Consider the following 16,675-nt stretch of genomic DNA (forward strand, 5'->3'; position numbering starts at 1 on the left):
ATTAAAATGTGAGGCTGTATTGTATTAAAAGCAGAAGAAAAATCCACAAATAAAAGCCTGGCGTGTGTCCCACTTTGATCCAGATGCCTAAAAAGCATATTGAGCAGAGTAATTGTGGCATCCTCCACTCCTCTGTGAGTCCTATATGCAAACCACAAAGGATCCAGTACATGTTCAGTCTGCCTCAGGACCTCCGATCTGACCAGCCTCTCAAAAATCTTCATTAAAACTGAAGTCAGAGCGACTGGACTAAAATCATTCAGAGTTGCAGGACAGCTGGATTTAGGAACAGGGACAACAACAGCATCCTTCCAGAGCCTAGAGACTTATTAAAAATATACTGAAACACAGGACTCAGTTCATGTGCACAAGACTTCACTAAGCGCCCACATACATTATCTGGGCCGCAACTTTTATTTACTCTTACCGCACAGAACGCCTTTTTGATGTCCTGCAACTCAATATTAAAATGCAGAGTGTCTCTAAGTTTCTGTTTCAGTTCCTGGGTCTCAGTACTAAAATCAAAAGAATCAAACCGACCATAAAAACCATTAAGAGCATTTGCCAACTCTATATCTGAGTTAAAACCATCTAAAGAGACCCGAGTATTACGCGCTGTTCTATGAAGACCTGCAATAGTCTTCATGCTTGTCCAAGCAGAACCAAGTTTATTTGCTGCCATCTTACTTTCCAGTTTTGATTTGTAGTTATGCTTTGCCTTTAAAATTTCAACCTTAAGCTCTTTCCTACAAAAGGTCATGTAGGAACATGTCACGTGTGCCATATTGTTACAGAAGCTGAGTGTCTTCCAGCTCTGTGAGGGGTCTTTGGGCTTCGTGCTTCACTGACAGTGTTTCAGGTGGCGTGAGCCCAGGCTTTGGTCTGGCTCGGCTGTGCACAGCTGACCCGGAGCCCTGCAGAGCTACACATCCAATCCACATCAGAGACAGCTTTTATTTTTTCTGGTGTGGTTGCCAAGAGGTTAAGTGTCTGTCAGACAGTAACGATGTGTTGATATCATCTCTGTTTCTCTGCCCCCACCTGTCTCTCATCTATCACCATCACTCTGCCTGGGGAATCCTGCAGCTTTGAAGGTAAGCACATAACCTGTCATGTCAAGCTTGTTATTGTTTGCTGTGCCATGCTTGTTGGAACATAAACACCAAAAACTAACCCTCATACTGCTGCCAAATGATAATCTGCTCCACAGGAGCTGTACTGACATCACTGTACAAATGTGTTGCTGTTTGTTGTGATGGATTCTGTGGTTAAGCAGGATGCTGGAGGGAGGTGTGCCACAGGAAGGAGCCATTTAATAAAGGCAGCATATAGGATTTCGCTTATATAAGGAAATGCAGCCTCATTAAGGGAGATCATTCAAAAAAGTGTGATGGTTTTTAGCACAAGTTCACAACTACAGGGTGCTTTAGTCAGACTCTAACATAAAGATCAGCTGCCAGGTGAAGAACCAGTCGCCTTTTCATGCCGACTGTAGCTGGATGCTGTTTTGCAGCAGGCAGGCAGCGAAGGAGAGCTGTGCCCGACAGACAGTCTGGGCTCAGCAGGCAGCAGCAGCACACTCGCTTCCTCCGTCATCGAGGTGGAGCCTGAGCAGGCTGAGCCGGGCCCAGCGCCACAGCTACGACCTAGCCAGGAACAGGTATTTTACTGTGATGGATTAGATTTGATCAAAAAAAGTGAAAATAAACTTATTTGACTTAACTTGTACTATATGTAAAAGATTCTGCTTGTATAATGCTAATGGTGTCCTGTTGCACTCAAATGTGCTCTTAACGAATGAGGAGGAAGAGGATTTGACCCCCCTCAGCCCTCCTCCCACTCTGTCCATCACTGAAGAGATCCTGGAGTTCATCAACCAGAGCAGAGCAAGGGAGGAACTCGTCTCCTTTCATGCTGATGCAACGGTGAGAATACACTCGACTCGGTGTGCAAAACAGCTCTGCTTGCTGCCTGATTTATCAGAACGTTTGATCAGCTTTAAACCGCTGTATTATATTGAAGTGCACTGTCATCTGCAACATGAAGTGATGAGTCAGACCAGGGCGAGACAGACACAGTCTACTTTAAACCCCCAAACAGAAAAGTTCAAAAGGAACCATGTGACACTTCCTTTGCTCCTAGTGTCTCATTAGAAGTGGGATTAAAGGCCAAGTTCATTAAATTTGGGATTTGTCAACATGAATGGGCTCATCAAATTTAATGGGAATCTGCCTGTTAGGATATTTCCTGTACAAGTGCCTGTCGATAGCACAGAACCATTAGGATTCTTTTACTGGAGGCTGATCAGTGATTACCAGTATATGTAGGCCTCATCTGGACAAACCAAAAGACCCTTACACTAACCAAGTCTCCTTGACAGTGAGCGTTCACGGTAGAGTAATTAAAAAAAAACAACATTGTCTGTCTTTTCTTCCAGGAGAAGGTTCTAGATGGACCCAAAGAGTGTCAGCCTCCATCTAACCAGAGCAGCTTCACCTCCCCGCTGCCCCCTGCCGCCTGCCCCTCCAGAACAGAGCAAAGACCTGTAATTCAACAGGAGCAGGAAAGAACAGAGATGGAGGACAACGGCACCTTCCAAGGTCCACCCGGTGGCTCCGCCAAGGAACTTGGACTCAAAGATGAGAAAATAAATCAAGGCCAAGAAATTTCAGATGCAACAAATCAAGTGGAAGGAGATGGAGAGACACAAGGTGAGGGGCTAGAAAAAGAGAAAGAAGAAAAGAAAACAGGAGATGAAGGAGAGGAAGAGAACGTCGCTCCTGCTCCCACATCAGACCTCCAACCAGCAGAGGAAGAAACAGGGAACAGCAGCTGTCACTTACTGAAGGAAGCTGCAAACACCGTGGGCGTCACTTCCACCCCAAATCCACATCTCCCGCAACACCCCATTCAAAGACGCCAGCCACCCAAGAGAGGCTCCCACCTCACCAAACGTGACAAGAAGATAATCGAAAAGATCAGGAGTTACTACGAGGCAGCGGCTGAGGCTGAAGAGGCAGAGGCCGAGGAGGAAGATGAAGAGGGAGAAGGAGTGGCATTAAGGCGGAGAGAGAGTTTTTCACAAATCCCATCTGGCTTGGTGAAGGAGTCTGTATCACGCTTTGATGTGAGTGGACACCAGGGGGGGACAGAGAGTGAACGATCCAAGAATGAAACAACTGAAGCAATGGACAGAGAGCCCGATCAAGGTACAGAGGCCTGTTCAGCTCCTAGTCCCATCTCTTCCCAAGCTCTTCTCTTGGCAGATGCAGAGAATGGCACACAGATAATCAGCTCTCTGGATTTTGATGAAGAGGGTTTAATCAAGTCAACAACCTCAGCTGTGATGCAAGACAAGGAGGCCCCAAGCCAAGACGGTCTGAATGTGCAGTTCACCCCAACCAGGCCTGTTGGAGAAGAGACGGAGGCATGTGACAAAAATGGAAAGGTCTGCAAACTACCGCTGCAGGAAAAACAGGAGGAAGGGCAGGAGGGGAGGACAGGTGCTGTGGCTACTGGGGAGCAAGGTGGAAATTCACCACAAAGAGAAGATCCACCTGCTACCAAAAAGCACAAGTGCAGAGACGAAACAGCCGAAACCGGTGCAGGAAACCAAGCTGTTGTGAATGTGCCTGAACCAAACAAAGTAGGTCTTGTAGAATCAAATGGAAGCCGCAGAGAGCTGTCTACATCTCTGACACCTACAGAACAGTGTCAAAAAACTGAGACCAAAACTCAGTCCAACTGGACTACAACCAGAAACAGAGACGTGGCCAAAAGCAGTGGGAATCTTGATGGCCTTCCCAGTCAGATAAAAATGAGTCGATGGTCCCAACACTCCAGGGTTGTCTCAGCTAACCGGGCCTTGTTTGAAGGCATGGGGTCAGATGTAGCCGGTATTGGGTTATTTGAGGCCAGTCCTGTGGTGGACCCTGTCCTGGTGGAAAACTCTGAGCGTATTCTGAATAAGGTTCAAACACTGGCCCAGATGTACAGTGCCAAAGCCAGCACCATGAAGGTCCCACTGCATCAGAAGCGTGCTGGCACTGGTTGGAACCAGTCCTGGGCCTCAGGTAGACTCTCTGGACCCTCAACTCAGACTGAAGCCAGAAGCCTAACTAGGTGCCGGCAGCAAATACAGCACCATATGGAAATCAGTCAATCAGATACACACACAGACAGAAAATACAGAACCAAAAGTCACTCGGAGAACAAGGTCCAGAACCAAACCACAACAGAATCTAGACAACAATCACAGATCCAAACTAAGAGCCAGATGTGGAGTCAGACACATTTACAAAGCCAGTGCCAGACCCAAACAGTGAGCCGAGAAGAACGAAGGATCCTGGAAGAGGGGTTGGTAACGGCAGCAGAGAGCCTGACAAATGGTAGGTTGGCCCTGTCTAAAACTACTTGTAAGATCCAGTGACATTAGGTTTGTTAGAGCTTCAGTAGTCTGGGCTGAAAGATAATTCACTTTGGAGAAAGTCTTGAACCATCAGACTGAGCAGCATTACTGTTCCTTGAACTGTGCTGCTACTTGGTTAATGGTCATTGGAATTCATCACTGAGGTCTTTGTTTGTTGTTCTCTTCTAGATTTCCCCGAGACAGTGCCGGCCCCCCATGAGTCTCTGCTGTTTGGTCAATTGTTTGTTAAAGAGCAGGTAAGCCAAGCCTGTCTCCACCAGATGAACGGGTTCACCCTCTCCAGGCCCAGGGACTTCATCTCTGCCTTGACCAAAGAAAGAGACTCCAGTGTGGGCTGTAGATCAGCTGACAATAGCCAGATTTCCACTGCACCTGGGGAAAATCCACCCACTTCACTGAGAGATCAGTCACCCGGCTACGACCCCGGGTACACCTCTACCACAGCATCCAAGCAGCGCCTGAGTACACAAGCTGAAGATCCGAGCTCCAGTTTATGGTGCTCTGCCACTAACATCCCCTTGATGTCAACCATGACCTTGGACTGTAGAGTCACCGAGTGCAGGGACTTGTGCTCTGCCTCTTCCACAAGCAGACAAGAAGCCTTGGGTCAGAACATAGAGGTTTATTCAGACACTGAACAGCCTGAGAGAAGACAGAGGTGAGTGGATAATATTTAGAGGAATGACTGGTAAATGGCAGCAAGGTGGGCCTAGAGTAAAGGATGGGATAGAAATGTCTAGTGTGGTGGGAGTAAATAGGTGACCCACCTCCCACACTGCCTACTAAAATGGACTGTATTTAACAGAGATATGAAGGTGAAGACTTCGAGAGCTGAACGGTAAAATCAGTATGTAAACATACTGCAGTGCCTCCAGTGGCCTCCGGATGCTGGTTCCAAAAATCTGGACTTCTCTGAGTGCTTCCTTATTACAGGAAGCCTAGGGTCTGCATGAATAATCGCACTTCACCCAGTTTATCTGAACTATTTGGTGTAAAAAGTTTCAACTGTAGGTTTGATGATTTCTCATTGAGTCACACTCAGCAGCGGTGTTTTCCAGTAATTTGTACCACATCAGCCTCCCACAGTTGATGAAATTAGAACTCAGGTCTTGCAGTGCATTACAAATATTCAGTAGACATTTATCAGAGTGTCTAAATACACATACAGGTCAGTTTGGTTGAATGACTTTAGAAAAGTAAAGGAGTGTAATATGATGGAAAACTTTTACCCAGATAAATACGCCAACACCTCTTCTGACATTTTTATCTCTTCCTAATAAAACAGTATTTTCCAGATCTTTTTAGGGCTTGGAAATTATATGAACATTACACTAGAATGTTTGCTCAGAATACAGTTTATTCCCAGATAAATACGCCAACAAAACCACCTCTTCTGATATTTTCATCTCTTCCTTATAAAACTGTATTTTCCAGATCTTTTTAGGGCTTGGAAATTATATGAACATTACACTAGAATGTTTGCTCAGAATACAGTTTATTCCCAGATAAATACGCCAACAAAACCACCTCTTCTGATATTTTCATCTCTTCCTTATAAAACTGTATTTTCCAGATCTTTTTAGGGCTTGGAAATTATATGAACATTACACTAGAATGTTTGCTCAGAATACAGTTTATTCCCAGATAAATACGCCAACAAAACCACCTCTTCTGATATTTTCATCTCTTCCTAATAAAACTGTATTTTCCAGACCTTTTTAGGGCTTGGAAATTATATGAACATTACACTAGAATGTTTGCTCAGAATACAGTTTAAAGTATGTCCTCATAATCCACCAGAGGGATGAAGGAATTTGTGAAGCTCCAATGGTTTTAATTATGAAAACTTACTGTACATCACTCACATATGGAATTATTAGTCCAGTGTGATGATCCTTATGAGAGTAGGTAAAATAATAACCCTTTGTGCTGACCACACACGAGAGGTCAGTTAGTTATGAAGAGTAATATTCTTGATTATTGATTGCCAGGTTTTCATGTTAAGTGACTGAGAAGCAAACACAAGAAATCCCAAGTTCACTTTTAGGTGCATACACATTTATTTCTCAAACTGTGATGATAAATACTTAGCACTATGACTAACATGGAACACACACAGATATGGTAACTGGGACCTTAAACTTTTCTGGGGAAATGGAAACCAGATAGGATTTTTCAGGTTTCCCATTCTCAGAGTATTTTTGGAACCATTCATTAGTGTTCATTGGCAGGACTGGATGCATATTATCAGGTTGTGTCATTTGTCAGTGTAACTCTCAATTGAAGTTTAGACATACATCCAGAAAACGCTGGTTCGTTGTCCTTCTGGTTGCAGGTCAGAGGAGAGCGCTGGAGGCCCCGTTTCCTTAGCTGGAGAAGGACCTACATCTGTAAACATCATTACTCAGCCAGGCCACTCAGAGCTAGACCGCTGTGCTTACAGCACACTGCAGTGGAACACATCCAAAGATACCGATGAGCAGGATAAGCAGAAGCAGCAGAAGCCAACTCCACAAAATAAACACGATATAAATGGACCAGAGTATAAAATCTCCACAGGACATAGTGACAACCAGGATGCAGCAACAAAAGATGTGCAGAGTGTTCATGCAGGGCCTGAAATCTTGGTTTGCACAGAAGCCATCCCTGGTCAGGTACTGCCAGGAGAGCTGGTACCCATAGCAGCAATTACACAGAGCCTGGCTGCAGCAGAGTGTCACGGCTCTGTGGTGTCTCTCCCAGGACCGGGCAGAGAGGAAACGCTTCACCTGGAGGAGGGGGCTTCGAGGCCCCTCGGGGCCTGTGGAGCACCACAGAAAGATGAGCAGATAAAAATAAAGGAGACACAGTATGATCCATCACAAACCAGGCTGGTTCTAGAAGACTCAGCAGCGACCTTTTCAGAGGAGGGCCCTTACTACAGATCCTCAGGGGAAGTAGTTGTGACGCCACCCATCAGTCAGCCTTTGCACCTGACCTTTGACCCCTCTCAGGTTCCTAATAATACAAACACAGAAATCCCAGAGGGTCACAAAGCAAGAGAAGAGGCAGCACCAAGTGCATGGTGTTCAGTGCATCAGTCAGAATCCAATCCCCCCCAGCCATGCCCTCCATCAGGGCAGCCTGTAGACTGTCTGCCAACATTCACCAGCCAGAGTCTGCCGGACTTACCCGCCACGTTGTCTAACACCTGGAATGTCGGTGACACTACTCCATGTGAACATAGGTATGTCTGTGGCAGATTCAGTCCTCATGAATAAATACGTGTGTTAATGACCAGTGCACACACCGGTATAGCACGATTTCTTTTGCGAGGGAGGCCAGATTTTAATTGTATAATATTTAATATAAAGCTAAACATTAGGTCATGCCCAGTTCTCAAAAGCATGGGCCTCGGGGTTCTTCTCAAGCGTGAGCACTCAACTTTGAGTTCATGCCAAATTATAATAACACGGTGTGGTCTATCACCATGGTTTTCTCTGGCTGTAGGAATTTTGCCTTAAGCCACATCATTGTGTGTTCCAGTTACACTTCAACTGATTGAATATCTGTGAGCTAAAATCAAATTTAGAGTTTTTCCAAGGTAATGGAAAATTGGTTGGTGGAAACACAAGCAGTAGTGTTTTCAGTCTAGATTACAGCTATTACAGTCAGATTTATAAAAGCATATAATGCAAATAAAAACAGTTATATCATCTTGTTTTACTCTTCTCACTCCCACAGAATTCCTAACAGATTGCATTGTCTCTTCTGCTGGTGAATCACACTAGTGCTGGAACTAAACACCAAACAGAAAGTCAAAATGTTTACACCGACTGTGGCAACTGTAATTATACAGGAACTTGTTCATTCGCTGAATGAAATCAGCCGCATTAAAACTGAGGTTAAAGATGAGTTTGGAACGTAAAAAGGAGGAAGCTGTGGTCCAGAAATGATGAATCAATGCACCAGCATGTAAACCAGTGAAAGGAATGAGGAAGCCACTGTTACTGTTCATTAAATATCAGTGGTCAAGAATCAGGATCAGAATTGGCTTTAAGTATGTTGAGCATACAAGGATTTTGTCTCCCGACACAAAAATGAATACCAGTTAATCTGTGTTTCTCTGACAGTTTCAGGGAACCAGACCAGCAGGGCCCAGGCTCTCCCAGCAGACAGCCTGTGCTCAGGCCCCCTTCAGGCAGCTGCCCATCTTCCACACCTTCCTTGGTGACATCCAGCCTGATGGAGCGACCCAACACAGCCATTTCCACCCGTGGCCCAGATACAGAACCCACCCTGGCCCCCTCACCCTTCAGACAAAGCCTCAGAAACCGCTCCCCTTCTCCTTTTAGAGCTCCTCCATGCTCCTCTTCCCTCATGCCTTCCTCCTCAGCTGTTCCAGCTTCTTCTTCTCCTGTGCCCGTGTCTGCTGAAGGCGTTGCCTCCCCAAACACTGTCTCCAGGGCTATTTCCCGTTTATCCCCTACTCCCTCTTCTGGCAGGCTTTTCTCCATGAAGGGTTCGCCTGCCTCCTCGCCTACACCTTCAACTTCTTTCATCCCCTCTTTCTCTTCTTCTGGTAAGTCTCCATCAGCAGATCCTCCTTCCTCCCCTACACCATCATCTTTGTTCCACTCCTCCCCCATTGCTTCTTCCTCTGCATTTACCAGATCCTTAGCTGCCTCCTGTATCAGCCAGTCCGTCAGCCAGAGCATGGCAAAAAGCACTGCCCGGCAACAAACCCTACCCATACACACAGTAAACCAAAGCCCCTCCTCCACTCCTTCCTTACCTTCTTCTCATCTACGACGGTGCTTCCCATCTCCTAAACTCCCTCCCAGTCAGCAAGGCTCCAGTACACCCGCTTGTGCCCAGCTCAGGTGCACTAAAGATGGGTACCAACATACAAGGTGTCCGCCATTATCTCTCTGTTCCTCTTGCCCCTCCCCATCCCACATTCAGTCTCCTTCTCTCCCTTTTCCCCAAAACTCACCTTCCCTATCTGTGGCCCATCATCAGCCTGCCCACTCTTCTTCCTCCCCGCCCCATCCATCACGCCGTCACTCTAAAACTGACTTGTCACACAATTTAAATAACAACAATAACAACAGTAATATCAGCAGCTGTAACGGGGGTTGGTCAGTAGGTCCACAGAAGGCACTGCTAGCAAATGGCGCTAATGTCACAGTAACGGAACAAACTCATGATCCTGTTTGTTCTGGGTCACACAACCGTGTAGCTCGGCCTTTTCCTGCATCTGAACCCAGCTCACGAGTTCAGTCCCCATCTCCAACCCCTACTTCATTTACTCACCTTTGCTCTCCACCTCCTCAACACAGTTACTCCTCCCCCTCGGCTAACAAACCTCGTCATCCTCGGAGTACAAGAGTAGGAAGTGCAAGTGCCCATAATCCACTAGGCCTCACTTTGGAGCTTTCCAGGGCCTCTTCGGCAAATTCAGCATTTGCGCAGTCATCCTCATGTGTGAGTCCTCGTATCCTCTCCCCCCCTCCCATCGGTGTGTCACTGAATGTTTGGACAAATAACGTTGCAACACCTCAACCTAGAAACCCTAGATTTGCTTCCTCCTCTCCTTCCTTTTCTTCCTCCGTAGGATCACCAACATTCGAGCATTCACCTTTCTCCAGTTCCTCTTCTTCTTCTTCTTCAGTGCCACTGTGTAGTTCCAAAGCTTCTTCCCCTTCAGGACCTCCTGCATCCCAAGCAACATCCCAAACCCTCTGTAGGTCTTTCTCCTCCAATATGGCAGACAGGTCCCCTGGCCCAGCCCAGACCAGCTCTAGTGGAATACGTCGATCCTGGGCAGCGAGCAGCTGTAGGTCCCTTGGTTTTAGTGGAAGTGGTCAAGGATCCTTTGACCAGCAGGAGTCCTGTCCAGCCAGTCCAAGGAGTGGCTGGTCCTCATACAGCAGCTCGCCATCCCACCTCAGCCCTCGAGCTGGGCTTCTCTGCTCGCTCTTACCTAGCAGGCTTACCCCAGGGAAGAGCACCCTCGGTGAGCAGGATTTCACCAGTGTGCCCTGGCCAGATGTGCGAGAGATAGACAGCCTAGATACAAGCGCTACTTCCACTGTCATAGCCTCCTCTCCTTTTCCTCTCTCCTCACTCTCTCACACCCTTCTTTCCTCTCCTCCTCCTCCATCGGATGGCCAGGTAGAATGGGGAGACCCAGAGCTAGAAGATGGAATCTGTCGTAGTCAGCTCATCTGCGCCTATGTTTCCCGGTCCTCCCATGACCAAAACCTCTCCTCCTCATGCCTAATCCTTTCTTCCTCAGGCATTGCCTCACCTCCACCTTCCCCCCACCACCATCAATCCCAAATGAAACAACAAAATCAGGTCCAAATTTCCACCAAAACACCTCCTGTACCTTCAGCCCACTCCCCCTTGCCTTCAAGCCCATCATCTCTACTTATTGCTCATTCCTCTCCTACCAAACCTGGGACCCAGAGGACCAGTTACGCCACAACAGTCAACCTTCAGATCGCTGGAAGTGGCCGAATAACCTCCTTCAGCACTGCCCAGGTTAGCCTGACCCAAACTCTGGAGGTTGGGGCTGAAGCTGGAGGACCAGGACCCGGGCAGGTGGTGAGGAGAGTAAACATCAATGGACTTCCACACCTTCCTTCCCCACTTCCTCAGGATTGTAACAAGCCATGACTCTTTCTGTTTATCACCTTGTAAAATAAGAAAGTCCCAAAGAAAATGGGATGGATGTAAAAAAGGCATTAGTAAAGATGTGCATGTGTGAATGAGACACAAAATAAAGCACCAGATGTTATTGTATAACCACTGGCTTCTAGTAAGTAAGGAAACCTTGAACTCTTCTGCTGGAACTAAAGAGCCTCCTCGAGTCCATCGTGTTGAAAATGATTCTCAAGTAGTAAAGCTCAGGTCGCTTTCACTTGGAGACAATTCCACATCTGTGAGACCTAATGAGTGTTGTTAGCCCAGTTGGACAGTGGCTCTAGGACACAGTGTGATGGCCTGTGGGATGCAGACCACACACTGGAGGCAGAATATCTTTCAAGAAGGTAAATTCTACCGCACATGGCTTTTTCATTATAGCCTAATGACTTTGAGTGGTGTTGTGTTAAAGATCCTGATGTTATATAAAGTGAAGACATCTTTATCTTGTCATTAGTGGGAATGAATCATGTAGCTGTGATCTTACTGGATGAGCACCAAACCCCTGAACATCCACAGCTGGTGTGATGCATCCACAGATATGGTCATACAGTTGAACCAGTTTGAAGCCTGTTCATTGGATGGTTTACTTTCTGAGCAGCTCTAGACTGTTTCAGTGGAGGTGATGACTTTGTGAATCATCAAGCCAGTTTAGTTATTTTTGTAAAACCAGACAAATTAAAAATTAAGCGTCTAAAGAGCTGGAGTTCATCCATTTTGACTACAAACACAGAAATGTTGAAGGTCCAGTGTCCAACCGATGCTGTTTGCAGTCACAGCTGCATAATATATTATAGTTTGTTTTTTATTTTTTACATTGTGTTGAGCATCACTCAGAGAGGTCAGTGTTTAAGTTTTGTGATAACGGTGGTTAATAATGTATTGTGGCGACCCTGACCGGCCGCTGATGTTCATGTGTTCTGTTGTGTGCGAATGGGTTTGACAATGTTATTGAAGGCTGTTTATGTATTGGTTACTGCTGTTGTCTGCAAAATGCCGCGCTGTTCTGGCCAATGTGGGATGGGGGAGGAACAGGTGCGGGAGGGGATAAGAGGGATGACAGGTGGGCGTGTTGTTTAGATTCTGTTGGAGCGGGACACGGGATGCCCTGAGGGAATGTTGTTACTGTTTTCAGTTTGCTATTTCATTTTCTCCTGTGAGCACACGGTGCCAGGTAAATCACAGTTATTTTGCATAAAACCACAAAAGACAAACCAGGTGTTCTCCTCCTTGTTGAGCCAGGTGCCGGCACACCGCTGGCTAGTTAACTGTCAGGTATAGGACAGGGTCAGGCCAGCTCCTCTCAACCGAGCCAGCGGTCGTCACAGTATCGTTTCAACCATTTTTCTCCTTCTTCTTATTTTATTGTTTATTTATGAAGCCAGTCTTTTTCTCTTTGGCACTTAATACCCTTAAAGTAATGTCAGTAATTTGCACAGTGTCCTCAGCTCTTGGATGCATGCAGTGTGTGTGTGTGTGTCTATTTGAAATGATGTGTCTGGTTCAGTTTTTGCTTCAGACCAAGCTGATATCTGTGTCACATGGATGTGCTCAGCTGGTTCATTGACTTTCTCCTGTTGTCAGTGTCCTTCAGAAACCTCACATCATGACCTTCACTTGGTTATTACCAAGCCAACCAGGTGGAAAATGCCCCGTGAATGTTGGTGACGCATCATAAAGCCACCAAGCCGACTCAGGTGGTTTGATGAAGGGATGAAAGGTTTAATGTCACAGTGGGTTTGGCGATGCACAGGTGAAACATGGGGACATCCCAAGTCTTTTATTTGTGCCACCATTTCCCTCATTTGCGTCTTGGTCCTGCACACGTAAGATGTGAAGAAAAGAAGAAAATGTGAGGAGAGAAGAAATGTTTTAAGAGACATGAGGTGCTGAAGCATCTGATCACCACCTGATTTCCAGGAAAGAGACATGTCAGTTCATAAAGGACTTGGCTGAAGGGCGGTATCGTGGGTCCTCACCTGTGCTCCTCCAGGCGGCCGCCTCACTCCTCACAGCAGATATGAGTCTATATGAGGAACGATCATTAGACATGAGGTGCAGCCGTTGTCTCTTTCATACAATATTTTAATGCTCATTGTGTTTGGTTTTAATCATTTTTAGACATTTCTTTTTCCAGATTCTTTTATAGAAACAGATCAAATTACACAACATTTTCCTCCACATGTGATGTCGCCATACATTCAAAAGTTGTTAAAAAGCACCTATAAAGTTCCTCCTGTGATGAGAAAGAGTATTTTTAAAATTCCATTTAAACCTGAATGAGATGTGAGGTTCTTGCAGAGCGCTGATAACTGGAGAGCACGTAATGTTTCTGGGACCTAGTGAAAAGGGAAATGTTAACTGTATCTTCATCCAGTAACCCTGATAGTTGGTGACATGTACAGAAAATAAATGTGTGTGGTGTAAAACCAAAGCAGTCACTCGTGCGTTTCTTTTCCTAATCTTATGGTGCTCTGCCTCACAGCTGACACAGTCTGAAGAAACTCTTTTCATTTTATGTAAACTACATTTTGAATAATGAATGTCTTATCATTTGTTGTATCATCCATGCGATCCTCTCCACCCATGGCTCCACCTACCATCGGGGTTGCCAAACCTCTGTGGTTGGCTGGGAGGCTGCGAGTTTCCCAGAATTGATTTAGGATTCCCGGAAGACTCGAAGTTCAGTCCAGGGGATTTGTGGTGTTTTTAAACTAGCCTACAGGTTGAACATATGGAAGTAAAATGCCAGGAAGAATACAAATTCAAATAGGAAGCAACTCCGGGGCCTCGCTAGAGAAACTGCACGTGCACGATTTAATTGGAATGAATTTAGGCTACTTGCTGTAGGGATTGGCGGTCTGCTGCCTCACTTTGTGGTGTTGAGGTGGGACAACCCCTGTAAAGCCCAGTACGAATGCTGTAATCCAGATGGTTTGTCTTTTCATATTCTGATGATATGAATTGTTGTGTAAATACTTTTGTTTGGGAAACAGGTTTGGAAACTCAGATGTCCGAGTTTTCCACGTGTCCTTAAACGCACCGTGCATTCGTGGATCGTGGACTTTTGAGAGTGCGGAAAAACACTCTCAAAAATCCGTGTGTGCGCGGAAGGTGATTCGTGTGTGTTAGACGATCCACGCGTGCGTAGGTAACAATTTGTACGTACTTTCTAAAGAATTGCACACGAAAAATTGATTTTAAGCATTTGTAAAATGTGTTTTACGTGCAGTTTGTACAGCACGCATTTGTGAACCGCAGCACACATTTGTGATCCTCATGACACACACACACACACACACACAAATCGCTTGTTACAGACAAAACGTCAAACACGCATTTGTAACATTTTTGATAGTATTTTATCTCCATAGTAACAACAACAAACCCGAGTACTGGCAGATACACTTGGTAACCCTTCCTGCCACAGATACAGACAACAACATGTTTATAAGTGTGAGTCACACTCACAAGATGTGTTTGTTTTACTTTGCATAACTACTTGCTTCCGGCACTAATAATAGAACGTCAACATTCCACTTTGCAAGTGTGTGATCGTTTGATATGTGTGACTCAGTTTCAGTTTTATGTAGACTTTTGACCCCACGTGATTTTATTGCTTTCGCTGATTAGCAGTTCATTCCTCACCTGTCCTCACATGGAGCTCTTGCTAGGTAAGAACTGGACTCCTCTTTACTTCTCAGATTTGATTAGAAAACATTTCTACCAAGGCATGATGGCAGCAGCTATTGGGGTGCAGTAAAAGCCTGCAGCCATGTGAAGCTGTATCTAAGCCACCGACAGGCTTTGAGCCGAATGCTGAATGATCATACTTACCTGCTCACAGTGACAATGCTCATGCACTGATGATTAGCAGGTTCAGCGTCTACTGCTGGAGTTATATTGAGGAAACATTTCATCTGTCGAGTCACAAATGGACAAATTGGAAATGTTGCCGGCAGCAGCATGTGTTGTCTCAACTGAGATTACCGGTCAAACTGAATGGTATGACCGGGACAATGGACTCTGCTTCTTGGTTGGTGAATCGTTTTCACGTTCCCACACTCATGTGGTCCAGTCAGCAAGTATTCCGCTTATCAGCATTTTGCAAATATATCAGTAATGATCCTGCTGTTTTTGTCTTAGGGTGGAGCCGTGTTTTTGTTTTTGAGCTCATTCTACTCAAACCGATTCTGCAGCCAGACTTTTTTCAGTATGAAACACTCCTGTGGTTATTAACATGAAATATCCTTCATTAGGTTGTGGCTGTCTCCACCTTCATATGTGGTCAGAATCTTTACTGAAAGCTCTGAGAAATGACCCCGTCTCACTGCTCAGCTGTTGGTTTGTGAACATTCCAGTGCCTGTCCAGTAATGAATACGGGTCACACGTAGTTGACCTCCCTGACCTGATGTTACAGCCTCTGCTTCTGAGATGCTATAAAGTTTCACATGGCCACGTAGATGTAAGCATAGGTTACCCTTTGACCAAACTGAGCCAATTAGCAAATTTGATTTGTTAAACAGCAAAATGCCCAATCTGACCTGATCGGTTCTGCCAGGAAGAGAGAGAGAAACTGTGTGAACAAAAACATGTTCTCTCTTTATGATTATGGGTTATTGAGCTTAGACTGACGGACAAAAAAGGCAGTTTTATCCATTTTACTTTATATGTACAGCACAGCCGGTCTGGTCTTTCTGATGCCAATGTAGCCTCACAAAATACTTAAACATGTTGGGCAACTGCTGGACTAAAGGTGACTAACTTTTGTTGGCCTCAAACTAACAAAAATCAAAAGACAAGTACAACTAAATCACAATTCTGTGAGATAAATAAATACATGTTCAACGTCTTGGCCTAAACATAAAGTCAACACCGCTGTGTATTTTCTGCCATGTCTGCTGTGGAAGTGGACAGCACCGTCTACCACTGTGTGCCATGAGGACAGGAACAGACGGGACAAATGAATGTGTTCTGGGCATTGTTGGACCCTGTCCATGCTGTGGCTGAGGTGGGGGTGTTGTCCTGGACAGCCCCCCCCAGCCAGTTACCTCTGTCTTGTTGCTTGTAAACAACTTAATAGTGATGTGTCGTTCACGACGAACGAATCTTTCCCATGACTCGAGAACTTCGGGTCGTCTCGGGGAGTGATTCGTTCTTTTTGTGTTGACTGCGCATGCGCAACATCGCATAAGATGAGTACAACTTTCGAGTCGTTCGTTTTTGTAACGTGACATGACCGCTTTGTTGGATACAGAAATGAGTTAATTTTCAACCGTCCTTGCAGTTTTTTACTCTTATTGTTACGTGATGCGTTTATTTTTATTATAAAATAGCTTTTTATTTCCTACAGACTATAATGTTGTCAATATCTGTCAATATGGTTCTTTTCCATAACACTGAATGTTTTAATAAAGAGTTGGTTAAGAAACTTCATCAGGGAAAATCTTTCTGTGTACTATACAGAAGACGGCTTAGCTTAGCTTAGCTTAATTTAGTTTATCTTAGCTTAGCTTAATTTAGTTTATCTTAGCTTAGTTTAGCTTAATTTAGTT

The 16,675-nt window shown here is 45.3% G+C and overlaps 2 protein-coding genes across 13 annotated transcripts in view; both read left to right on the plus strand.

The window, feature by feature from the left end:
- The window catches only part of plekhg2 (pleckstrin homology domain containing, family G (with RhoGef domain) member 2), a 76,242-nt gene extending 64,105 nt beyond the window's left edge, over positions 1-12,137 (plus strand). For 4 of the 5 annotated variants that reach the window (XM_020622695.1, XM_020622698.1, XM_020622696.1 and 1 more), the window contains 7 exons: positions 1,087-1,094; positions 1,514-1,660; positions 1,803-1,925; positions 2,438-4,388; positions 4,598-5,087; positions 6,765-7,655; positions 8,542-12,137. In XM_020622695.1, coding sequence (XP_020478351.1) covers positions 1,087-1,094; positions 1,514-1,660; positions 1,803-1,925; positions 2,438-4,388; positions 4,598-5,087; positions 6,765-7,655; positions 8,542-11,092 — 6,161 coding nt within the window. In that variant the 3' untranslated portion in view covers positions 11,093-12,137. The remainder of the gene's footprint in view (positions 1-1,086; positions 1,095-1,513; positions 1,661-1,802; positions 1,926-2,437; positions 4,389-4,597; positions 5,088-6,764; positions 7,656-8,541) is intronic. The other variant, XM_020622697.1, reaches the window with a different exon arrangement.
- A 1,710-nt stretch (positions 12,138-13,847) lies between these two features.
- The window catches only part of il15l (interleukin 15, like), an 18,605-nt gene continuing 15,777 nt past the window's right edge, over positions 13,848-16,675 (plus strand). For 2 of the 8 annotated variants that reach the window (XM_020622714.1, XM_020622721.1), the window contains exon 1: positions 14,494-14,793. The gene's annotated coding sequence lies outside the window, so the exon portion shown is untranslated. Of the gene's footprint in view, positions 14,054-14,488; positions 14,794-14,987; positions 15,125-16,675 lie in introns of those variants that run through there. The other 6 variants (XM_020622716.1, XM_020622719.1, XM_020622723.1 and 3 more) reach the window with 6 other exon arrangements.

The sequence above is a fragment of the Monopterus albus genome, unplaced genomic scaffold, assembly GCF_001952655.1.
Source record: "Monopterus albus unplaced genomic scaffold, M_albus_1.0 scaffold287.1, whole genome shotgun sequence".
NCBI lineage: Eukaryota > Metazoa > Chordata > Actinopteri > Synbranchiformes > Synbranchidae > Monopterus > Monopterus albus.